The following is a 26,939-nucleotide window of genomic DNA, read 5'->3' on the forward strand; positions in this document are numbered from 1 at the left end:
CAATTACCTTAGAAGAGGGTATGATAATTCCATGAACGTGGCAATTGCTGAAAACATTTAACAAACTCTCCTTGGAGTTGCCTTTATGGCCAATTTGCACACCCATCAGAAAATGGCTTATTACTTTATAATTGCACCACATTCGTAGGCCAAAATCAGCATTGCCTGGTTTAATTGTCCCTCTTTCACCAGATAAAAAATATCAAATTCATCCTCAAAGGATGAATATTTGTTATGCATAAGGAATAAAAAGAATGATATGCCCCCAGCCCTGGAAATAATTTGCATTGAGAGTAATAAGCACATTTTGAAAATGTATAGGAAATAATTTTACAGGACTACCACTTGTTGGGTTGCATAAATTCTATGGCCAGATGTGGTGGCTCATGCCTGTAATCCCAGCACTTCAAGAGGCCAAGATGGGAGGATCACTTGAGGCCAGGAGTTCGAGACCAGTCTGAACAACCTAGCAAGACCCCCATCTTAAAAAAAAAAAAAGTAAATTAAATTAAAATTTAAAAATAAATTCTAATAAATTTTACTTAGTAGTTATGCCTCACAAGCACTCCCGTATTAGAGAGTACTTCCAGTTTTCTTCTCTCAACCTAGAACCCTATAATCCTTACTTGTTCTCAGAGTTTTCTCTGCAGGATCTTTTTTTTTTTTTTGAGATGGAGTCTTACTCTGTCACCCAGGCTGGAGTACAGTGGTGCAGTCTCAGCTCACTGCAACCTCCGCCTGTAAAGCTCAAGAGATTCTCCTGCCTCAGCCTCCTGAGTAGCTGGGATTACAGGCACCTACCACCATGTTCAGCTACTTTTTTAAATTTTAGTAAAGACAGGTTTCATGGCCAGGCTGGTCTTGAACTCCTGACCTCAAGTGATCCTCCCACCTCAGTCTCCCAAAGTGCTGGGATTACAGGCTTGAGCCATCACACCCAGCCTTTGTAAGATATTTCTACTGTGGTCCTTTTTCTGTGTACTCTGCTTCCTGTATCCCAACCCCAGTATCTTAACTCTAGCCACTGATTGGTTCTCACTGATCTCTCTGACTTAATCCAGATTCGGCCAGTTCCCAATCAGGCACTAGAGTCAGGAGGGAAATAAAGCCACACTTTGAACTGGGAGTTGTAAAAAAGTGAAATTTGCAAGGCCTGAATTCTTCCCCAAGACCTTGTCTTCCTCGTCTGCTCAGAGGCATTCAGGGTTCTATCCACCTGGCTAACAGAAGATAATGCCAGCAGGAATTTAGCAAGCTTGGGTTACACCATGCTCTGTAGGTTAACACAACAATGGAGAACACAGCTGTAATGAGCTGTTCTGGCAAGGGCAAATTATTTGTCCAACAAGGGAATCATTAGCACCTCATTCATTATTAAATTGGGAAACAGTTTGGTTGGATTCCCTAAAGGGTCAGCTGCCAGATACAAGTTCAGAGATAAAATCATCATGCTCTTGCAATATTAGGAACTTAATATATAAATTGAGTAAAGGACCTTTCAGGGAAAATAAAAGCCATGTGAATTCTAAGAGTTAGCCTCACCTTCCACAGGTAAATAAAATTGCTAAAAAGGGAAAACTTTCCCAATGCTCCTCATGTCCTAAGTCTTCCTAATTTGATGAGAGGGAGGAGGAAATTTTCCATGGCACATTGAACCGAAATTATGCTAAAGACATCAAGAGCTCAGAAATTCCAAGACCAAACAAGTGAATAGATTAAGATATATGCAACAGCTTTTCCCAGTTCTACTAAATCAGCCAGAGTTGAAGAGAGGCTGGTGGATTCCATGCCCATGTGAGGGTGATGTGAAACCACGTTTGTCAATCACTGGCCCCAGATACATGAAAAAAAGAGATTGGGTTGACTTCATGCTGCAGAATTAAAATCTTCCCTTTCAGATGTAGAAACAACAACAACACAAAGTTGGCATGTAAGACAAAGTTCTGAATTTGTACATTCATGAAACATTCCTCTGAGACTCTGAGAGGTCTATTAATATAACATTTAAGAGGTGGGTAGGCTGGGCACGGTGGCTCATGCCTGTAATCCCAGCACTTTGGGCGGCCAAGGCAGGCGGATCACGAGGTCAGGAGATTGAGACTATCCTGGCTAACATGGTGAAACCCCGTCTCTACTAAAAATACAAACAATTAGCTGGGCGTGGTGGCACACGCCTGTGGTCCCAGCTACTTGGGAGGCTGAGGCAGAATCACTTGAAACCAGGAGGCAGAGATTGCAGTGAGCCGAGATCATGCCACTGCACTCCAGCCTGAGCTACAGAGCAAGACTCTGTCTCCAAATAAATAAATAAATAAATAAATAATAAAATAAAATAAAATAACAAAGAGGTGGGTATAGCTGATGGGGATCATTAGATGTTATACCACAAAGTTCTTTATTTTATACCTCCACTGATTCTGCCTACAATTTCCCAAGGGCCAAATTGCAACTGCCAGGGCAACCAGCCAGGTGTGCACTGGCCCTTAGTGTGTGCCAACACCAAACAATACACGTTTGTTTGGAATATGGTCCTAGGGCATCTTTAGATTTGTTGGAAGAAAGGCCTGCTCTCAAAAGCACAAGAAATGCCATGTGAAATCTAACCTAAGCTCCACATGACCATCAGGAGCGCGGGACACATGTTTTGAGGCACAGAACACTTGTTTCCTGGGGAAACCCACCTTAAGAACATGAACACAACAAAATAAGGGCCATGTTGCTTATGCATCACAGCACAATTCTTGTTTCTTGCCCACAGTGTTCACCACATCTGCTTGAATGCATGTCTCAGCTCCTACCTCTGCAGAGCTTACTTTAGGATGCTACAGTTCCCCTTTACTTACTGCAAACAAAGGCGAAACCTTACTAGAGGCCTTTTGACTAGTCCGTAGGCAGAGGCACTTCCTCTAGATGTTAATCTCCCAAACATAAAGGAGGAGGAAGAAAGACAGCCTGTCTGTGAATAATCTACAGTGAGACATCTGCACATGCTCAATTCATTCCAGGATTTGTCTAGTAAACACTCAAGGGAGAAAGCACATAATGGTTTTGGAAACCTGTTTGGTGAGATATACTGAGCATACAGGTTTCCAAAAATGAAACCACTGGCATTTTTAAATCTGGTGAAATATTTAAAATACATTGAAAAATAAAGACGACAGTTATCACAAAGACCAGTATAAACACAAATCAGATTTAAAGGTTTGCCATACTCCCTTCCAATATTTTAAACATAAAATATTTTACAGAGAGTTGTAGTAGTTCTTTTATAGCCTTCCCTGAAGACATTTTTTACTCAACCTGCCTACTTAGAGGTAACCACTATCCAGAAATCCATATGGTCCCTTGCCTTCCATGTTTTTATGCTTTCATTACATAGTCATAGTCATGTATCCATAAATATAACAGCATTGTTTTGTAGCCCAACTTAAATATATGTAAATATACAAACACATTTAATTGGCATATAAATCTAGGGTGTGCATATATATGGCATATATACAGTGTGCATATATTATAGCATATATAGTGCATACATGCTATACAGTGTTTATATAGCATGTATATATCTAGCATATATAGTATATACATGCTATACATAGTGTTTATGTAGCATGTTTATGTAGTGTGTATATATATTCACTATACATAGTGTGTATAGGTATATGTTCATGTAGACTTTAAACTAGTTTTATTTCCTTTTTTATAATTTAAAAAATCAAAATATATCCAAACGTACTGAATTCATCTACAACGCTGGGCCTGACTAGACAGCCAGGAAACAGACTTTCAAAGCAAGATAAAAATGTTACTGGAGAAGTCATTTTTCAATAAGAACAACTTCTTGCATTTTTCTTTGTGTAAAGATAAAATCGCTTATCAAACAAACTTCCATGAACATAACAAAGGAATTTTGCTTGGGTTCATGGTAATAGTCAATCTAGTAAATTGGTTATTTAAATTTTATTTGCAATTGACTTTTGAGTATAGTGGTTATTTACCTGACAAAATCAGGAGTTCAATGATCTCTGCATCTCCCAGAAATGCGGCCACATGAAGAGGGGTTCGTTTCTCAGAATCCTGAAATACACAACGTCAAAGACATACAACAGGTCAGTGGCAGCTGGAGGTCCCTTTTGAAGACATAGTAAGACGTGTCACTCACTCTGTGGTTAATGCATGTAGAAGAGCATGAACACCAAACATTCGAGTAATTTCTGGTTATGCATTTGCTCTCAACATACCCTATAGTTACACATAACAAAGGATTCCATTTTCTGTGTCTGTGCTTGGTATTTGCCCACTTGCTCCTTTTACTGAAGCCCAGCTGAGGTCAAAGAGAGACCATTATACATTGATGTCTATTGACATCATTGATGAATTTCAACTTACAGTATTTCCAAACCTTCAGGATGGTTAAAAAAAAAAATCTAACCTACCATAACAACATAGTTCAAAGCTTTCAATGACTTATTTTCTTTCTAAGGAAACATAGTGGAATGGTTCACAAGGACATTAAACATAAGTGCGGTCATTTTCTCCTTTCTATGCTTGTTAATTGTTGTTTGGACCACTGCCCATTCACGAAATACTTATTGAATGCTTACTCTGTGCCTGGAACCAAATTCTGGGGACAGAGGGATGACTACAACAGGCCTGGTCCCTGCTCTCATGAAACTCACATTCAAGTGGGGAGGTTGACATTAGTATACTAGACAATAGTATAGCAGGCAATAGTATACTAGATACACATGAGATTACTTCAGATAGTGATAAAGGCTATGACAAAATTAAAACACGGAATGGGATTAAGTGATTCAGGAGATGGGAATAAGAGTGGTCAGTGAGGCCTTTCTGAGGATGTTGACATTAAGGCTGAGAGCTAAGGTTGATATTATCTCTGTTTTATGTATAAGAAGACTGTAGCTCAAATTTTAAAATTTCCTCAAGATTCCACTGGCATATAGCATAGTCAAGATCTGACCTTTACCCAGCAGACTTCAGTCTGTATCTTTGGCAAGGTATTGAACTGATTGTGCTGAGAGGCAGCATGGTAACATGCAAGGGAAAAAAGCATTGCTTCCTCATCTGTAAATCGGCGATAATAAAATCTCCCTTAGAGGGCTGATAAGAGGACTAAAGATCATATAAGTAAATAAAGCCCTAGGCAAACAGGAGCCTGTTATTGTCATTGGCATAGAGAGTTGTGTGATTATCTTTCCTCCAAGAATGAAAACTTCCTGGAGTAAAGAACTGGCCTCACTCTTCTTTATCCCCATAGTATCAGCATACTTGGTGCTCAGCATAAATTGGCTGAACTAACCAGTCTACATGTATGGCTTCTTCCACTAACTTCCATTGACTCCTCCATAGCAACGGTAACCAAAGCCCATCTGCTATGTCTTTAAGGCTTCTCCTAAAACTAGCATGTATGTTAGTTTCAAGTTTCTTGGATTCCCTGTTGATTTTAATCATTATTCCTTTCATGATTTGATTATATAATACATCTAACAATCCTTGATTAGCCCAAGGATATTATTCCATTTTCTGACAATCCAGACCCTCTGCTCTTCCTCTGTCTCTCACAGATTATTGCTTTTAGACATTTCATGACTCACTAATATCTAAAACAGATGGCAGGCAGGGGACACAACAAGAATTGATCTTCAAACCAGTCTATTTGTTAGAAAGTCTGGTAAGTAGGTTTTATAAAGAATGCACTACCATTAAGTAGACAAAAAGGAGTTTGGATTCACTGGAAACTCATGTTATCTGTGTACGGCTGCAGGCAATTACTATGGAAAAGTGAAAATAGGGCAGTCACGCAACTATAAAATAATAGTATGCATTGGAAAATTCAGTACGATACATGACTGCAATCAACCTTGTTATAGATATATCACCCTATCTTTGAAAATAAAGATTCAGTATTTGAAATCATGTTAACTTATTTGAGAATCAAGTGTATTAATTTGTGCAATGAACTATATAAGCTGAGAACAGATCTTCATAAATGTTTTCTATTTCTATTGATATCCTTAGATGCATTTTCCATTTTAGCTTCATGTTCCCTTTGAATCTTCGCTATATCTACTTAAAATTTTCTACTGGGATTTTTGGATAAAAGCTATGTAATTATATGTTCTTTTGTGAACTGAATTGGTTTCAGGGTTTGGTTCAACAAATTAAACCCTGCCTAAGTGATTTAAACAGGGACTATTCCAACCCAAATTATGACTTCATTTGACCTGAAGCAAAGGCAACCCTGTTTGAGATCTTGGCCTCAAATAAAAAGCTAAGAAAACTCCAACATCCCTCCCTACCTTGCAAATCTGGTGGGCCTGTCATGATATGACTGGTTTTGCTGATTCCATGGGCCCCTTTTATGACACAGTTTGTTCAAACCAAAGTTTCTATAACATAAAAAGGGTGTGTTGCATGAATACTGTAAAAATTCTTGATGATGAATCCCAGTGTTCCTGTTAACATGTGTTTAAAGGTTTCTGGTAGTTTCCAGGACAACTACGCGAATTGATACTCTCCTTTAGTGACATGGCACAGACAGGTAACTGCAGAGAAGACTTGTATTCAGGCAGTACTCCTTTTGTTCTCCAAAGCAGCAGAAATATAGAAACAATCACATGTGCTATTAAGACCTTAACCAACATAATAGTGCATTCCCACTACTGACCAAGGGTTGCTAACGCCTTCTCTTCTAACAAGGAACACCTGATCATGAGTCAAAGCGAGAATGACCAAGCCACAGTAATCACCATGCTGGATAGAGAGAAATCAGCCAGGAGGTAGCAGTATGTCCTCTGCCTAGGTAGAAGGCCATTCTACTTTGCCATAAGCTAAACTAATGGAGTAGGAGACGCAATAATAGAAGGAGAGTGAAGGCTCTGGAGAAAAGAGAATAGTAGTAATAATACTGGTTAAAATGGGTTCTAGCCCAATGACATCCTTAGGGTGTCTAGAAGAAGAAACAAATCTAGTTGGTTATTATGAAGTGCTTTTATTTTTATTTTTTCCAAATACCTGCCCAACTATTCTACTACTCCATCTCAAAACATTCCTATCAGGGGAGTCACACCTTTTACAACTGTGTTCTTAAGTCTTATTACCACCATTTAAAAGATAAAGAATCTGAGCCTAGGACAGTTTGTATGACTTAACCCAATGCAGCAAACTGATGTCAAAGAATTAGGTGTCCTGGTTCCCAACCTGAAACTTTTTTCTTTATAAAAATGAAAGCAGGCTGGGCGTGGTGGCTCACGCCTGTAATCCCAGCACTTTGGGAGGCTGAGGTGGGCGGATCGAGACCATCCTGGCTAACTTGGTGAAACTCCGTCTCTACTAAAAATACAAAAAATTAGCCAGGCATGGTGGCAGGTGCCTGTAGTCCCAGCTACTCGGGAGGCTGAGGCAAGAGAATGGCGTGAACCCGGGAGGCAGAGCTTGCAGTGAGTCAAGGTTGCACCACTGCACTCCAGCCTGGGCGACAGAGCAAGATTCCGTCTCAAAAAAAAAAAAAAAAAAAAAAAAAAGCAAGAACAACATCTTAGAAGTTCATGTGATAGTCTAAAAATCTTTCTACTACAATCCCTAAGAAATCATGAGAAAAATGTGACAAACATACAGTAAACATCGTTTGAAATGAACTTAGAAGAAATTAAATAGAAAGGGGCCAGAAATGGGGGGGGGGGGGGGGGGTAAATAGAGAACCCAAGCTGGAAGCACATGAACTTATAGTGCAGGGATAGGTCAATACACCAGGCACTTGGGGCTTAACACTTGCAGGCAGTGGGAGATAAGGCAGAGAACTAGAACTGCGACCTCCAACTAAAGAAAGACCCTTGAAGTGGCCTTGAAGAAAGACTCCTGAAGTGAAATAGTGGACTTGGAAAAAAACAATGACAAACACTCACGTAGGCAGATGGCAAAGAGATGCCTTGTCCTAGGTTCTTGGTAGTGGAATAAAAATGTTTCCACTGAGCATCCACATCCCCAGAGTCTGCCCTCATGTGGTTTAGAGCTTTGAATTCACATTGCCTGTATAGTCTAGGAATTTACTTTTTTTTTTCTCCAGGAACTTTCAAGCTGAAATATGTACAAAAAAATGGGTTTTAGACCAATAATACCCCTGGTTCCTAGAAGAAGAAACAAAACCTAGCTGGATAGATATGCCCTCAATCCAGTCAACCTGAGACACCCACTGATTAAATCTCCGTTGAAAATGAACTCACAAGCCTAAGCCATAAGACTCGTGGAAATGTTCACCATAAGCAAGAGTCAGAAGACTGAAGAACCAGCAAGAACTTGAGATCACAGAAGAATGAGATGAAGAACAGGGATGACATTTAAATTCACTTAAGACACAAAGGACAAAGTGTAAGGGGGGAAACCCCATTATTTTGAAAACAAACAAAATTTGGAGGAAGAGATAATGAAGCAAGTATTATGGAAAGCAGTACCAAAACATGATGCTAGATAGCATCTAAAATTTTGGTCTAAGAGGGATCAAAACTCAGAATAAAAAAAGAAAGGGGAGGAGAAAGGAAAAATAAGCACAGGAACTTTGGGGTATGTTTTACAATCATTTATTCAGCCATATTATCTAGACATAGATATTTATTTAGAATCTATTATATGCCAGACATTGAGGTACACATTAGGGATACAAAATTTAAAATATCTAGCCCTCTCACCCTAAAGAAACTTGCAGTCCACTGATAGGTTTCTAAATGTAGGACATTAGAATAAAAACAATAGCAGGAAAGTGGCAAATAGTGATATCCATGATGTTAAATGATTTGTGAACGTATCAAATGCAATGAGACAAAAATATCTCAGTGAATACTTCCCCCAAACCCCTCCATATCCGCGCTGGCCTGGGCAGTAAGTCTTAACTGACAAGAAAAAAAAAAAAATCTCTTCTGAATTGGGAATTAAATACATCTTGCCCAGAACTTCCTAAAGGTCCTATTGGTTCCAAGTTATCTGGGAATCTTGGAAGCCCTCAAGGGCCAGCCTTCTGGGTCAGTCAGAGAGTCTAGCCTGTATCTTACAGGCTGGCTCAGGGGTAGTTCCTGGATCAAAATTGGAATCCAGTACCAGGGCAGGACCAGAGCAGCATTAACCTATAGTGGCCAAGCTAAGTGCATTATTTGCATTCATTTTCATCTTTTACCCAAGTGGACTCTCTGTGATGACCAACAGTTGAATTGTTACATAGCCCTTTATAACACCCATGAATACAAGAGGGGAAAATAACCCAAAAGCAGGCACAGCAAGATTGACACACGCTGAAATGGCTCATCAGCATAGTTTTTAAAGACTGTCCAAACACCACAAAAAGGAAGGTCTGGCCGGGCGCGGTGGCTCAAGCCTGTAATCCCAGCACTTTGGGAGGCCGAGGCGGGTGGATCACGAGGTCAGGAGATCGAGACCCTCCTGGCTAACACGGTGAAACCCCGTCTCTACTAAAAAAATACAAAAAACTAGCCGGGCGCGGTGGCGGGTGCCTGTAGTCCCAGCTACTCGGAGGCTGAGGCGGGAGAATGGCGGGAACCCGGGAGGCGGAGCTTGCAGTGAGCCGAGATCGCGCCACTGAACTCCAGCCTGGGCAACACAGCAAGACTCCGCTCTCAAAAAAAAAAAAAAAAAAAAAAAGGAAGGTCTTTTTTCATCACCCAGTATCTCCAATTCCACATAGTCCTTTGCAGACAGATTCTGACGCATGAGAAATGAGAAGACCCAGGTTCCTCCAGAAGGAAGAACAGTAAACCCTCCCATTCTATCCATTCTATGAATAGCCAAAGATACACACAGCCAGCAGGGGTCTGAGCTAAATTTGCAGTATGTCTCAGAGAGATCAGGCAGAGGAAGTTGAGTTGTCTGTTTACCAAAGAAGAAGCAGATGAAAGAAAATAGGGAACTTGAAGTATGTACATGCAAAGTGAGTTTGACATGGGCAGAGAGGCCATTCTGGTAGCTAAAAACACTGTGTAGACAGGCAGACTGAAGGGCACCCCACGCCTGTTTCGAAGATTAAGAATTGTTACATGCTTTGGAAATTCTCAGCTAGAATACATGATCTAATCTGCATTCTAAGTATCTGTTATACACCAAAACAAACATTTCACCCTATATATGAATATCTTACATACCAAGACAGATAGATGGAGCAATATTAAGAAAACAAGCCTATGAAATACAGAAGTTAAGTTTGGGCTGAACATGGTGGCTCACGCATGTAATCCCAGCACTCTGGGAGGCTGAGGCAGGTGGATGGCTTAAGCCCAGGAAATTGAGACCAGGAGACCTCGTCTCTATTAAAAGTAATTTTTTAAAATTAGCTGGGCATGATAGCATGTGCCTGTGGTCCCAGACACTTGAGAGGCTGAGGTGGGAGGATTGCTTGAGCCCAGAAGGTCAAGAGGTCAAGGCTGCAGTGAACTGTGATCACACCATTGCACTCTAATGCACCATCTTGTTCTGGGTGACAGAGCAAGACCCTGCCAAAAAAAAAAGAAGAAGAAAGAAGAAGAAGAGGAACAAGAGGAATAAGAAGAGGAAGAAGAGGAGGAAGAAGAAGAAGGAGAAGGAGAAGGAAGAAGGAGGAGAAGGAGGAGGAGGAGAAGGGTTCCAATTATCAATTCAAACTTCCAAATTCCCACTAAAATTAAAGAAGCTGGGAGATAACTGACAACTTAGGCCCAACTAGCTTAATGTGATATTGAACAGAGATCACTAGAGGCAAGAAGATGTCTAAAGAAACTCTGAACACATACACACAACAGGTACCTTGGAAGTATTTCAAATTACATGAGGATAGGAGCCAAACAAGACACAAAATGGGAAGAATGCTTGCAAAAACATGTTAACATTTTTCTATGTCTCCTTCAGAACTCTAGTTTAAAAAAATACCTTTAGGGGTAAAGATGCCATCTTCAGAAATGCAAATGGTTCTGAAAATAATTTGAAGTATGCATTTGTATGTGTGTGTTTTTGTGTGTAAGAGAGAAAGGTGGGGGAGGGAGAGAGAGAGAGAAGGAGGGAAGGAGAGAAGGGATTAGGTTGTTTTTAATTATTCAAACACTATTACAAACAGTGTTGCAGTGTACATCTTTGTACATGTCTCTCAGTGCATACATGTGAGAATTTCTCTGAAGTAGATACCCAAAAAAAGAAGCACTGGATTAGGGTACACACACACATTCGATTGTATTAAGTATCACTAAATAACTTTCAAAGTATTAACAGTTTTACTAATTTACACTCCCACCAGTTACGTATTAGTTCCTTTTCCTAACAACCTCGCCAATATCTGATGCTATTGGCTTTCTTACTCTTTGCCAGTATGTTATGCTTGACATGGTATGTTCTAGTTTTTTCAACTACAAACTGCCTATATGTATCTTTACCCATTGTTAAATTCAGTTATTAGTCTTTTCCTTGTGTGTGGAGTTTTTTATATTGTTTAATTCAACTTTCAATGAAAATTCAAGTTATGTATTCACCTAGACACAACAGAAATGAATCAATGTTTTCCCCAAGTTACCATAAGAGAGAAATTTAGATTTATAGTCCTTATTCATCCCTAATGCATGCATTGTCTCATAAAGCTGAATTTTCCTTGTGTGCTGCCTCCCATGCCTCAAAAGTGACAGCAAATCTCTGCCCCCACACGCTCCCACCACCACACAATTGTATTCAACCATCACACTCTGTTGGTATTGTAACCCATCCGTTTGAATGTAACATGAATATATATTTCTCATGTAGAAAATATAGATATATTTTCTATCTCTAAACATGTTCAAATTATAAGTTATACTCTCAATATGATATCTAACTCCTGAAATGAATGAAGTAAGAATCACTCACAAGAATTCAAATGATGATAAAATAAGAAAATGAGAATGCCAAAGACATTTTATTTTATCTCCCTTACATAACTAGACACTGGATATTTTATTGCGCTAATTTCTAAAATAAAATAATGTATATTGAGCAAAATTTTATCAGATATTTTATATTTTCAAATTTGATCCTTAAAGCAATACTGTGAGGTAAATATGAGCATCCCCATTTCACTGTTGAGGAACCTGAGATTTTGAGGTGACAAGTAACTGTCCAGAGTCACAAAGCTAGTAAGTGGTAGAACCAAGATTCAAAACCAGATCTGATTCCATTGTTCACACTCTTGTTGGCTTTGGGATGGTTATAAGCCTTGGTAAATACAATGAAAGTTACTCTCCATTATAATTAGCATGCTTGCCCTAAATACTCTAGTCCCAAGGGCAAAAGGCTTGTATGTAAAAAAGCATAAGCAGGCAAGAAGAATAAAATTGGACAACTAACATTACCTGATTTTAGGGCTTATTATAAAGCTACAGTAATCAAAACAATATGGTATTGGTGCAAAGAAAACTGGTGAAATAATAGCCTTGTCAACAAATGGTCCTAGAACAATGAGATATTCATATTTTTAAAAAGGAACTTTGGTCCATACCTTGAATCCTAAACAAAAATTAAATCAAAATGGATCATAGAACTAAATGTAAAACTTAAAATTATAAAATGTCTAAAGGAAACATAGGCAAGATCTTTCCACCTTGGGTTAGGCAAAGATTTCTTAGATATGACATCAAAGTAAAACCCATAAAAGGATAAATTGGTAAATGGCATTTTATCAAAATGACTAATGTCCACTCCTTGAAACACACTGGTAAGAGAATGGAGATACACCACAGACTGGGGGAAAATATTTGTAAAGCATATATATTGGATAAAGGACTTCTATCTAGAATCTAGAAAACAACTCTAAATAACTATGAAAGCAAACAATCCAATTAAAAAGTAGGCAAAAGATTTGAACAGATATTTCACCAAAGATATACAGATAGCAAATAAGCATATAAAACAATGCTCACCGGGCTGGGCGCGGTGGCTCATGCCTGTAATTCCAACACTTTGGGAACCCAAGGCGGGTGGATCACGAGGTCAGGAGATCGAGACCATCCTGGCTAACACAGTGAAACCCTATCTCTACTAAAAATACAAAAAATTAGCCAGGCGTGATGTCGGGCGCCTGTAGTCCAAGCTACTTAGGAGGTTGAGGCAGGAGAATGATGTGAACCCGGGAGGCGGAGCTTGCAGTGAACAGAGATCGCGCCACTGTACTCCAGCCTGGGCGACAGAGTGAGAGTCCATCTCCAAAAAAAAAAAAAAAAAAGATGCTCACCATCATTGGTCATTAGAGAAAGACAAATTAAAGCCATATTACATACTTATTAAAATTGCTAACATTAGAAGGACTAATGATACCAAGTGTTGGTGAAGATGTGGAGGAACTATAACACTCAGGCACTGCTGGTAGGAGTGGGAAATGATATAGTCACTTTGAAAAACAGTCTGGCAATTTCTTAAAAACTTAAACATATACCACCATATAAGCTAGGTATCCTACCCTTGGGTATTTACCCAAAAGAAAGGAAAGCATATGTCCATACAGAGACTTGCACATGAGTATTCATAACAGCTTCATTTGTAATAATCAAACACTAGAAGCAATCCAAGTTTCCATCAATAGATGAATGGACAAACTTATTTCCACATAATGGAACACTACTCAGCAATTAAAAGGAATGAACTATGGATATATGTCACAACATGGATGAATCAAAATAATTGTGTGAGTGAAACAAATCAGGCAAACACAAAAAAGTACATATTGTATAAATCCACTTACATAAAATTCTAGAAAATGCAAACTAATACACAGTGACAGAAAGCAGATCAGCAGTTGTCTGAGGGGCCTAAGGGAGAGACTGGGAGGGGTAGCAGGGAGGGATTTGAAAGGAGAACAAGGAAGCTTTTGGAGCACTGGATATGTTCATTATCTCAATCATGGCAATGGTTTCCTATGTCAAAACTTCACAAACTATACACTTTAAATATGTGTAGTTTATTGTATGTCAATTATATTTCAATAAAGCGGTTTCATAAATACATAAGCAGGCAAATAAAATACATTCTCGCTCTTATGTAAAGTAAAAAAAGGCATATTTAAAAGTTAAAAATACCCCTAAGCAACAAAATTTATTCAGTTAATAGAAGAAAAGAAATAGCAAAATCGAATTAACCAATAGTGAGTTAATTTAGAGACAGCTCATGTTATGTCCCGGTCATGTACGGATGTAAAAGTGAAGTTCTCACAAAAGAATGGCCTATTGGATCAAAATCTACAGGCTTTAAAAATAGGTACAACTGGCCGGGTGCAGTGGCTCATGCCTGTAATCCCAGCATTTTGGGAGGCCAAGGCGGGTGGATCACCTGAGGTCAGGAGTTCGAGACTAGCCTGGCCAACATGGTGAAACCCCTCTCTACTAAAATACAAAAAAAAAAAAAAAAATTAGCCTGGCATGGTGGCACATGCCCGTAATCCAAGCTGCTCCGGAGGCTGAGGCAGGAGAATTGCTTGAGCCCAAGAGGCAAAGTTTGCAGTGAGCAGAGATTGTGCCACTGCACTCCAGCCTGGCTGAGAGTGAGACTCTGTCAAAAAAAAAAAAAAAAAAAAAGCATAACCAAGATTCCTCTTCAAAATCTCTTAGAAAGTTTTTTGTTTCCTAAATGAAACCTTTGACAAATGTGCACTGAGTAAGGATGTAGAAAATAAATATAGAACATTAAGTATAAGTGGGAAGGCAAATGGTTTATCCCTAACCTTTGGATACACTACAACATGGAAGCACTGGATTGACATAGGACCCTTGGGGTCTTACCACTGTGCCCAGACATTCCCAAGTGACAGAAGCCCTTTTAAAGGGTCTCTACTAGGGAAAGTTGATGAAGTACCAACTATCTGTAAGGCCCTGATATCACTTGGCCACGAATATTTCTTGAGAGCCAGCGGAAACAGAACATGGGAAAGGGTTCTGGTCCTTAAGTCCCACAGAATGAAAAACTGGCCAAGACGCTGTGCTTTGGTGCCAGCGAAACAGGAATATATATCCATCCACTGCCAAGACAATCATCAGGAGCTTCTGATGAAAACCAAAGCAGGTCTTCAGAGTACCACCTTCCCCCGCAGCCTAAAAGCTAATAAAGTTCACAATTGTTCTGTGCATGACCCCGAGCATATTAAGGAGTGTCTTTAAACTTAACGCATTTGTTGAAAAGTTTTCCATTCAAGTCGTAATTCTTGAACACATGGTGGGAATGTTTTACTGCTAAGTGTATTTAAGGAAACCCACAGATTGGAACTGCTCTAACCAGTGAGGCGAGAAGTCTAGTTTCAGTTAGGGCCCCACCACAGGCTCACTGTCTCTTTTAATTCATTCATTAACCAATTTATTAAACAAACATAGATTAATGAGCGGCAGATAACCCAAAAAAATAACAATCAGCTGGGAAACTATCTCCTATTGATGAAAGGCTGAAAAGAAGACAGCTGCTAGTTTTTCACCCCTGTAATGGTGAAAATTTGTCATCAGATAAATGAACATACAGTGTCAGGATCAAAATCACAGGAGAGGAAGCTAGGATTATAAAATATTTAAACTTAAACTGGAAGGGCATCAGAGACATCCGGAGAGTTTAATTGATTGAAGGTCACACAGCTCTTGATGGCAATGGTGGAATCTTTCATTCATACAATAGACAAAAATATTTACTGGGGATCCGCCATGTGCCAAGCACCGTGCTCAGACCTGAAGATGCAGCAGCCTCCAAGGGACAGGGTCCCTGCCTTTATGAAGCCTGAAAGAATCTTGCTTTCTTGACTCCAGGCAGGGGACATTCTATTACAGTAGACTAATGCTAGATTAACACACCCATCAGCAAAGAGCAAACACACACACGGTGTTAGAAAATGTTAAACAGAAAGAAACTGTGCAATGAAAGGAGATGCTCAAAGGCATCTGCTCTGGACGTAACAATAACTCCTAGCTATGGGGTTCCCCCTTCTTCCTTTGCACTCCCTGGAATGAAAAGCAAAAGCTTATATATAGAACAGTTTCTGTGGTCCACAGAAAACCATTTTAACAGAAATGATTGGTAGTTCTTTCCAAGTTTTTTGAACCTCCAGGCGGATATTTTAGAAATAGAGTTTATGTGTAATACTCATAATAAAAATCACTAATGCAGTTTTCTGGCCCTAAGATACCAGATCAGCACAAGACACTAAGATGTTAACAGTAATTATCTCTGGGTGAATAATTTTATGGGCATTCTTCACTTTCTACTTTGTTTGACTGTGTTTCAAGACTTGCAGTTTAGAAACAAGAAAATAAAATTCCTCTTGTAAATAATAAAAGACTTTCCTATTTAAAAAAAAACAGGTCTGCTCTAGCAAAAGCTTTTCTTAAGTAATCACAAATAGTAAAGCACTGGACATTATTTCCTATCCAAAGCCTTCAATATCTTATAGTAGGTTTTGAATAATTGATATGTGAGTGTGTTTTTTTGAGAATGACAAAACATTACATTTATGATTAAACATGGCAAAACTGTAATTTGCCTAGTGCTTCATAAACTTGCCAAGTACTGGTCTATATAGTACATCAGCTGATTCTTATGAAAATCCAGACAGACTGATCAAGTGGGTATTATTGTCCTCATTTTACAGGACAGGAATTAAGGTTGACTCAGAGTTAAGTGACTTGCCCAAAGTCACACACCAATATTTGGTGACCCTGGATTTCCTGACTCCACATCCTCTGCTCTCTCAACACCACTGTGTAAGGCACTAACTAACCATTAAGAATTCCTCTCTAAGGAAGAAACTGCTTCATGCTCCTCACAGTATTTTGGAGGCTTTTGGTTCTACCTAAATCTTTCTTTCTGATCTTTCTTATCAGGTGGACTATAGGATAGACATACATACACACACACACACACACACACGCACATACACGCACACACATATGCATGCACTTTCATTAAAAAAAAAACTCTAGAGTCAGAATGACCCAACTTCGAATCCCTCCTCTGCCACGTATGAGCTGTGTGACTTTAAAAATAAATCAACCTGTCTGACTACTCATTTTCTTTTCATTGTAAAATGAAAAATAGGATTACCTACATGCAGGCACAGATTAGATGTCCAATAAGTATTAGCTCCTATTACTACTATTATCAATGACATGTTTGTGGCTTATCCCAATTTTTTTAATTCTCCTTGATGACTATAGAGGAAAATAAGGAGATGCAGACAGATCCCTGGGGAGAACAAGTTTACAGGCAAGAAATTATATTTGTTTACAAGTAGAAGCATTTACTCTGCCCACAGCCAGCCAGTAGCAGTGCTTGCCTGCCTCCTTTCCCCTCCATGAAGTAGTCAACCATTGCATCTTGTATCCTGGCCATTGTAGCCTGTCCTATCCCAACCCAAAGGTAACTGAAGCCTCTCTCAGACTCTAGAGTCGGGCCTTACATTCTTTATCCTTAATCTCATAGGACCCACAGCAGTCTCTTCCTCTGGTAGAACCCCCTAAAATACCTATATATCAGTGACTCTCACTCCCTGCTCAGAATATATCCCTGCTGCCCTGAAGGCCTCCTTTCCCATCTAGTCTCAATATCTGAGCAGAGTCAGATCTGGTTAAAACTGGACAGATGGGAGCTTCCCTGGGGGTTTGAATGTTGTACCCTTTCTCTCCTCACCCAAAGCTGAAAACCTTCAAATAAGGCATCCCCAAGCCAGAACATCCTCGCCAAATCTTTCTGACACTTGTCAAGAAAATTCTGCAGGCCAAGACACCTATGTTATCAATAGAAGCCCCTTCTTAGTAACTTAATTAGAAGTAAATCCACCACAGACTCATTACAGGTCCTCAGGCAGATAACCAGGGGGCCGCTTTCTGTATCAACAAAAAAGGAAGTATTCGTCTATGCCCTTTCTAAATTGAGCCAGTGGGACAGAAAACCAAACACACTACAAAGATTCCTAATGGAGTATTCTGCTTAGTGAGGCTAGACCTCAAAATGGCAGACTTCCAAACCCCTTCATTACAGATTGAAATGAGTGCTCCCAGAACTGGGAGATGGCTACGTAACCGCACTTTTCGGAGATAAAGGTTATGGGAGATGCATCTCTACCTCCAGGGCAATGTCAAACAAACCTATACATACTTGAGCACACCCATCAAAAAAATGATCACTAGGGATGCATTTAGCCCTCATAAACTTGGACTGTATGGATGTTTTTCCCCAACCCAACTTTAAATTGCTTTGTATTTCAGGACTAACTAGCATTTTTTCACACAGGCTAAGAGCCCCTAGAATCCACACTTGAAATTCTTGCCTCTGAGAGAATAAAGAATGCAAGAATAGAGTCTTCTCCTACAAAAATCTCAAATACTCATACACTCAGCACCAGAGAGGACACAGGGATATGGCATTCCATGGATGGATTAAACACGAATATGTATTTGGATGGCTTGTTTGCTTGCAATTATTATCTTTTCTCTATTGTGTTTATGTGTTCATGGAAGTGAATAATTTTTAATTTAAATGTATCTTGCTTTGCATACCATATGTATTTCTGAAAGTGGTCTACATATCAAATTGTGAAAAAGTGATTATTTTTTCCATTTAATTATAAAATAATGGCTAGAGGACACGGGGTTCAATCAGCTGAGGATCCTGGGGCCTACTCTAGATTAGCAATCTTTGTGTCCCTCTCTGGGCAATCTGACCTCAAGATAGAACAGATCCAGGCATATCTCTCTAGCATATCAGACTTCCACTTCCTCTAGATAGGGAAGGTTAGCTCACACCATGCTATGGTCTCGTGGCTTGGAGGGTCTGCTCCTCTATTACCCACCTTCTTTCCACCAGCCCCAAGTCACTGGTGTGCTTCATACTCAGTCTTGAAATCCCCAGGAGACCCCATTGCTATTCATGATCCATCTAGCTGAATGCCTTAGTCCACAGTGTGTTCTGGTATGTGGCATTTTCCTCTCTATAGTCCTTAAGTCAACGCTTATCTTAGATCACTCCCCAACTTCACCCCCAAGATGATATGCTTATGTTTTAAGCACAGCTGTTCCGACATGATTTCTCTTCCCACCCTAAATGTGACAAGACATTGAGGCTTCATTCCCTGAATGCCACTGAACAAAACCATCAGAGCTCTATGACCTTTGGTCTACTTCTTATTTACCATTTTATTTCTAAGAATTAGTATATCCTCCTCTATGAACCTAATGAGGTCCTTCTACCTTCTTCCCACCAAGACCAAGACTGCTGGCAGTGGTGCCTTCCTGTCCAAAAGGCGAGTCTCAGATAGATGGAAATGTAGAAGTGTGATGCTTTCGAATACGGCACAAAACTCCCTCTTGAGAACCAAGGACATTAGACATAAGGACAATGTTTTATTTTAAAGCCACAAAACAGGGAGCCTCTAATTTAAGAGTTTTGGGTCACTCGAAAGTCTTTTCACACTCAGCTCAAGTGTCCTTTCCTCTGAAACCTCTTCTGGTTCTCCACCCTGCACCCCCTCCTTCATGCCATAGGCTTCTGGACAGCACCATCACATCTAACTGCCTGCTTCCCTTTTTCTGCCTCCCGCTAACTGGGCTATGGGTACAGGGCAGAAACAGTCTTATTCATCTCTGTATCAACCTAACAACACATCTGACATACAGTCAGTGCTCAATATATGTCTTGCAGGAATAGAAAGAAGTAACATATTAATCCATCTTAAACTTTTTATCAAAGCCTATGCCACAATAAGAAAAGGGTCTGCCTATATGAGGGCGACCTGCAGGTTTCTGTGGTGAGACAGAGAACCAGTTGTCTACTAGAGTCTGGATGGAATCAATGGCGTGGTTTCTTTTGTGGTTCTCGCCCACCCCTAACCTTGAGTGAAGACAGCAACCGCCTCAGTCCATCACAGGCAGGGCTTGGCCTTGTTTCAAGGCTGTTTGACCATCTCAGAACCGTCAGCCCTTCAGGCTTCCTATCAATTCTGTTGTTCTCAATTAGAGCCATGACTGGAACCTGACTTACCCAGTGGGTAAGAAAAACAGGCTTCCTAAGAAGGTATGAGGCTGGGTTAGCATTCCACAGCAACGATGCTCACCTGTGCTCACCCGTGTCCCCTCCTATGAGGGCTGCCTGCTGCGCAGTTTTGGTTTCTGTGAGACCTCAACCTGCAACAATCCCTGGAGAGTGACATTATGTCCACAACCAGTCCCACAGTGCCAGTTCCTGGGAGGCCAAGTGGCTTGTGGAATAGGAAACCAGCACTGAGTTTTTTAAAGATGTGGGACATTTACTTAGTAGTCTCTGGCTAGCCCCAACATGCGCGTGAAAAGATTAGAGGCTCCCATTAAAATGAAACTACTGGTGTGGAACATTTCCAAGCATAGGAAATCTAGATGTTATAACAGTCATGGAAAGTGGAAGAAGTGGGCTGGTGATCTTTAACAGGCCAGGGCAGGCCCAGTGCTGGGAGGGAGGGCTGGGGAGCAGAAGGTTAACACCAGGTTGGAGTGCAGTGGCTCACTGCAACCTCCACCTCCCGGGTTCAAGCGATTCTCCTGCCTCAGGCTCCCGAGTAGCTAGCTGGGACTACAGGCGCAGGACAACACGTCCGGCTAATTTTTGTGTTTTCAGTACAGACGGGTTTTCACCATGCTAGGCAGGCTGGTCTGGACCTCAGTGACTTCAGTGATCCGCCCACCTCGGCCTCCCAAAGTGCTGGAATTACAGGCATGAGGCACCGCGCCCGGCCAACACTATTTCTTAAAAGGTGAGGGTGTAAGAGATTACAGTTGGGGAGTGGATCCATCCAAGTGCTTCAGAAAGTACAAAAAGAAAAGGAAGCCGGGTCACGTGGCATCCTTACTCTTCTCAGTCCCTCAAGAATTTCCCAGAAGGATGGGCTTTCCTAAGAGGCTGCGGTGTGCTGCAGGCCCAATCCTGGTCCAGCCCTGTCCCTGGGCTAGGACCAGAGTTGATGGGGAAGTTCCATTCCCGGGGGGCGGGGGGGGGGCGAGGCTCCTTTATTCCCACCTGGCTGAGTGGGGGCTTTCTACATTCCTCGGGTCCTGGGAGGCCTGGCCTCTGACACCTCCCATAGCGTCTGGGTAGCAAGACCCCCTGGTGCCTGCGGTTCTTCACCCCTCTCCGGCAGCACAAGGTCAAGGGTGTGGGGAGGGGAGGCAGGCGCAGCTGCGGGGTCCCTGGAGTTCCCTGGCGGGGCCTGGTACCGGAAGCCCTTTCCGTCTGAGGCGCCCCTCTGTTCTCTGAGAGCCGCCACACTGTGGGATCGGGCAGGTCGCACCCTTCCCCCCGCTGAAGAGCAGCGCTCAGAAGAGCCCTTCCCCCACAGCGGCTACTGGGTGGGAAAGAAACAAGGGCGGGCTTCGCGGCCGCTCGGAGCCGGGAGCATGCGCGGTGAGCGCCCTCCCCTGCTGCTGCGGGGTTCCCGCGCCCCGACCCCTGCCCCGGCCCCAGGTCGCGGGCCCCTCCTGCCCCGGACGCCCGCTTTCTCGCCACCAAGCCTCCGCTCAGTCGGGCCTGCAGCCTCATCTTCTGCAGCCCAGCCCTCAGCCTCCTCCATGCATTCCCAGCAATGCCTCTCAGAAGTGGTTGTCCCTTCCTCTGTGTTCCCTGGGCTTTTTTTTTTTTTTTTTCATTTAGTTTATTCTACCTTGGTTTTTAGCCATCTCTGAGGATGGCAGTACATCCTAGTGGGCCCTAGCGGCGGAAGAACTGGGTTCAAACCCTGGCCCCTGCCACTTAGAGCCATATAACCTTAGGCAAGTTACTAGACCCTCCTCTAAACTACTGTTTATTTGTCTGTAAACTGGGGGTAATAGAATCATCCTCCCTAGCTCCTGAAGCTGTGTGAGATGGAATGAAATGATGCTTAGAAAGCACCTGGCATAGTGCCTATCACATGGTTAGCATTCAGCAAATGTTGCCCATTAGGATTTAACCCACGTTTTCACCCTTTCCTCAACACGCCCCTTCTGGCTGGCTGGCTGAATTCGAAAGACTGAGCAGATTCCAGGGTAAACAAGATGGCACCATCGGAACAAGAGGAAGGAGAATATGTCCAAGGGCCAGGTAAACATGCTCTCTAACAGATCCCATGACTGGAGATGCTCAGGATCAGAGGAACAAAATGAAACGTGCCAGACTCCGTGGGAGGTGTCTCCTGACAGAGGAGCTAACCCGACAAGCCTGTCATCTTTAGTGAACAAAATATAATCCCTGGCACAGCCACTTGTAATTTCAGGGGTGACAGAAAGGTCGAGTGAGCATGACCACAGTGAGTGGGTCACAAGAAGCGTCTCTGGTCTCAGGTTACCTGTGATCAAGTACCTGTAAGCAGCTAGGAATAGAGTTTGGGAACCAGAAGGCCAAATGTAAGAGGCACTCAGCTCTAGAGATGCTCAGAAAATGCTGTTCCATGTCTAGAAGATGATGGATAAGTTAGCCAACTGCTGAAGTTTTCCTGGGAGCAAACACCATAAAATAGAATTTGTGGAAGCATTACTGATGAGATATGATGCTGCCATGTATAGCATCAGGAACCATTTACCCTACAACCTAAGCAATGAAAGAAATGTTTAATAGTAACTATGAGCATCTATTTGTATGTGGTAGCTTTTAAACTTGGACTTATTTTAGTCCAAAATCATTTACATAGTGATAATGTAAATGATTTGACTCATTTTATGATATGAACAGAAGGATTTTCTAATAATTTTTACAATGAACATAGAGATTCCAGGCAAGTTGAGACAGAGAAATGACACTGTTCTTGCCCTTAAGTTCATACTTCAGTAGAGGGAACAAACATGTTTGTAAGTTCCAATATCCTGTTTTAACCTATACCAGAGCTTAAAAGTTGAACCTCAAATCTGCCTGCAGATTTTGCTTGACTGTTACAGAGGTCTGTAAAATCTAAAGCGGAATATCTTTAATGGGGCATGAATGGTCCAATTCAGTACAACCCCCACCACTTCCTAACACCTTCTTTACACAATGGCACTGCCTCCTGGATTCTGAAAGCTTTTGAGTTGGCAAGCAGGATCTGTACTTTTCTTTCTAAGTATGCTTATGCCTTTGGCCAAAAGCAACACAATTTGGACCCAATAAACTGCAATCCAAAGATATGCTCTGGAGGACATGTAATGCCATAAACTGTTATGGGCAGCTTTTGAGAGCCAAGCATTGTGATAGGTTCCAGGGATACAAAGATGAATGAGGAAGGATCCCTGTTCTATAAGCGCTTAAGATACTTAAATGACAAAGGTACCAAATGAAAGTGAGGAATATTGAAAAGAGGATGTTACGTGATAAGGATGTGGCTACGGAATTTAGTTTGCTGATTCTAGACAGAAAGTAAATTCCTTAGAAAGATTCCTAGAATAGAGAAGAATCACTGACGATTGTTTCTAACATGTGCCAGAAACTGCTCTAAATATTTTTCATGGATTATGCTCAGAATGGGTAGGAACTAGGATATCCCATTTTACAGATGAGGAAATAGAGGCACAGAGAGATTAATTACCAAACCCAAAGTCATATAATAGCTGGTAGACAGCAGAGCCACACTTGGAACTAGGCACTCTAGCCATCAATGCTCACCCTAGTGATATCTTATCACTAGGGTATATTGACTTCTTGCAAATGCCATTTAGGAATCAAAAATTTTCTTTTCAAGATTCATCAAGTCAATTCTTATGTGATATTTAGTATCCTGAGAGAAATTACTTTGTCCAAGAATAAAAGCATAACATACATAAGTGACAGGTCTAGTTTTTAAGCTAATAGAAATTAATACATATGGTATTTTTGTTTATAAACCAGTCTGAGTTTAGACTGTGTAAATCAATTTCCCAAATTCCAGTCACTCTTGCGCTGTGCTGAGAAAAATCAAGCCTCCTCAGGTGATGTGTATGCACATCAAAGTTTGAAAAGCATTAGCTATAAGGTAGAAATAAGATAAGATATTTGCCTTTAAGTAGTGCCTGCAACCAGTCAGCCAAAAGAAAAAAAAGGCTTTCTGAACACACGCATTTTTATTTAGTCACTTATAAACTTCATAAACACACCACTATATTATCATATTTAATATGCAATAAGATGCACATAAAATATACATTTTAATTTTTTCAAAACAGATTGAAGTAGATATTTCATTGCCCCCAGTGGATCATCTGGCACACTTCCTAAGATGTCTATATTCCCCTTTTTGGAATCAACATACCTTACATCAAAGATCTTATCTAAGGGCTAGACCATCTATCTTAGACAAGTATCTTCCAATCATCGAAGACTTCCCAGAACCCAAATCAAGAATAATTCCTACACTTAAAGAAAATACTATGCATTGTTGCTTTGTCAATGAAGCCTGCCAGAATGCATCTAAGAGCAGGAGTTTTAGGAAATCTACATCCAGGTGATGTTTTTAAATAATTCAAGACTGTTCTTATATGTCTTAATTTACAAACATTCTCTAATAAGCATGAACTATACTTGGTTGCTTCACCTCCCAGGGCTGGGCAAGTGGAAGAAACTGAAAAAATACTTGTTAACTGCATGACTGTCTTCCAGCCAAAGTGATGATCTTTATCATCTGGTTTAATGCAAAACATGCAGATCTTCCCCTTTACCGTACTCTTCTTCCCTCAGAGTGAGACTATCCCACAGGCAGCATGTTGAGCAGAGCTGTCTCTTCTTATCTAGCATTCTATTAGGCAGAACATGAATTTAGCTACCCGTAATGTATAATTCAGAGATTCAAGCGTTTTGCAAAGATGACTTGTCTTTGGAACCTTGAGCGGCCCTGTCACAAGTTCAACAACCCTGTGGCTGCCTTGCTGAGAGGAAGCCCTAGTCACACGGAAAGGCCACATAGAAGTGTTCAGGCTGATAGCCAGCATCAGCCACCGGAGATGTGAGTGAAGTCACATCTAGATGATTCCAGCCCCCATCTGTCAAGTCACCCCAGCTGACAAATCTTTCCAGAGAACAGGGAAAAGCTATCCCACTGTGCCTGTTGGAATTCTTAACCTACAAAATCCATGAGCATCATCAATTGGCTGTTTTATGCCGCTAAATTTTGGGGTGGTTATTATACCACAATAGTAAAAGTCTCTGTGAGATTCTGAAGTGCTCTCTGAATTATTATAGAAAGACAACATTATGTTTAGTGTTAAATGGCCTTATTTATTTTCAAACTCAGGGTAACCAGGAAGTCATTGATTATTAAAATATACAGGGGACTCTCTAACAACAAGATTTATTAAACCCCATCATCATTTCCTTTGTGTACCAGCAAACAGCCAATTACTATATTTGCAGAATAATGGTGGCAATAGTCACTTCACTGCCCCCTGCAAAGCAACTCTTTAGTTCTGTCTCCTTTCTCAGAAATGAATTGCTCCTTCTCCTCCAGCTCTTCCCCTTCTCCTTCCTATTGCTCAGGCTTGGAACTCAGGAATCATTTTTAGATGCTCTCTCTTCCTTGCCCCTCACATTGAATCCATCATCAAATCCTGAGTGGTCTACCTTCATGACACACTTGGAAGCACTCTGCAGCTCTCCCCAAGTAGACAGTAGAAGTACCGTAATCCATGTGAGTGGCGCCCCCTAGAGCTCATGAGTGCATGGCGTCATGGCCACTGCAAACACCCTACTTCACGCACATCATTTCTGCCCTGACCCCAACTACGGTCTTCCTGCTGTTCTCACAGCTTCTACTCTCCCTGTCACAATCTGTAATTCACACAACACCCAGAGTGACTTTCCAAAATATTCACCAGAACATTGTGCACTTAAGTGGAATCCAAACTCCTCACTTAGCTCTGATGACTGGCCCTTTTCTTGTCTTCTCTCCAACCTCCTTTTCTTCCACCTTCCCCCTCCCTGACTCTCCTCCAGCCACACTGGCCTTAATTCTCTTCTGGGAAGTTGCACTCTCTCCCCTAGCCCTCCTTGGGGCCTTTGCTCATGTCTTTATCCAGCCTGAAACATTCCCCGCAATCTTCTCATGGCCCCCAATTTCTCATGGCCAGTCTCAGCCATGAGACTGTGAGACTTAAATGTCACTGCCACCTGAAGAGACCTTTCCTAACTACCTTTCGTTAGTATCATAGCACACTTGGCTTTCTTCATAGCAGTCTTCTCAGTTTATAAGTACCTATTCATTCATTTCCTTTACCTGTTTACTTCCTTTCTCTCTACTACACTATAAGCTCCTAATGCAAGGACCAGGCCTGTGTCCACCACTAATACAACCCCAGCACCTGTCATGGTGCCTGGTGCATAGCAGGTTCAGTCAGTATATGTTGAATGAATAAATTTACTTGCATGCTATGTAGCAGTGGATTGTGGGATTCCACTCCACTCCCACCCCACTCCCACCTCCAGAACTTCTGTTTTCCCCCCAGTTGACCATGGACCAATGGTTCTCAAAGTGCAGTCCCCAACCGGAAGCATCAGTATCACTGGAACTTACTAGAAATGCATATTCTCAGGCCCTGCCTTGGACCTCCCAAATCAGAAACTCTGAGGGTAAAGCCCAGCAATCTGTATTTTAACAAGCCTTCCAGGATTCTGATACACACTCAAGTTAGAGAACCACTGCCACAGACTATTCCAGAGACTCTAATTCTAGAGCAGTGTGCCTCAAGGTATATTCCACTGGTTCTGAGGGATCATCCCAGCTGTTAAAATTTTTTTTTAAAAAAAGAGGGAGGAGGCCAGGTACATGGTTCATGCCTATAATCCAAGCACTTTGGCAGGCTGTGGCTGGTGGATCTTGAGTCCAGGAGTTCAAGACTAGCCTGTGCAACATGGCAAAACCCCATCTCTACAAAAAATACAAAAATTAGCTGGGCATGGTGGTGTGTGCCTGTAGTTCCAGCTACTTGAGGGGGCTGAGGTGGGAGATTTGTAGGAACTGA

General features: G+C 41.3%; 1 protein-coding gene across 2 annotated transcripts in view; it reads right to left on the reverse strand.

The window, feature by feature from the left end:
• ANKRD44 (ankyrin repeat domain 44) overlaps positions 1-26,939 on the reverse strand; it is a 207,021-nt gene that overhangs the window by 163,815 nt on the left and 16,267 nt on the right. For both annotated transcript variants that reach the window (XM_017869304.1, XM_017869305.1), the window contains exon 2: positions 4,002-4,080. In XM_017869304.1, the coding sequence (XP_017724793.1) occupies positions 4,002-4,080 (79 nt within the window). The remainder of the gene's footprint in view (positions 1-4,001; positions 4,081-26,939) is intronic.

Source organism: Rhinopithecus bieti, unplaced genomic scaffold (assembly GCF_001698545.2).
Source record: "Rhinopithecus bieti isolate Rb0 unplaced genomic scaffold, ASM169854v2 scaffold_2572, whole genome shotgun sequence".
Taxonomy (NCBI): domain Eukaryota; kingdom Metazoa; phylum Chordata; class Mammalia; order Primates; family Cercopithecidae; genus Rhinopithecus; species Rhinopithecus bieti.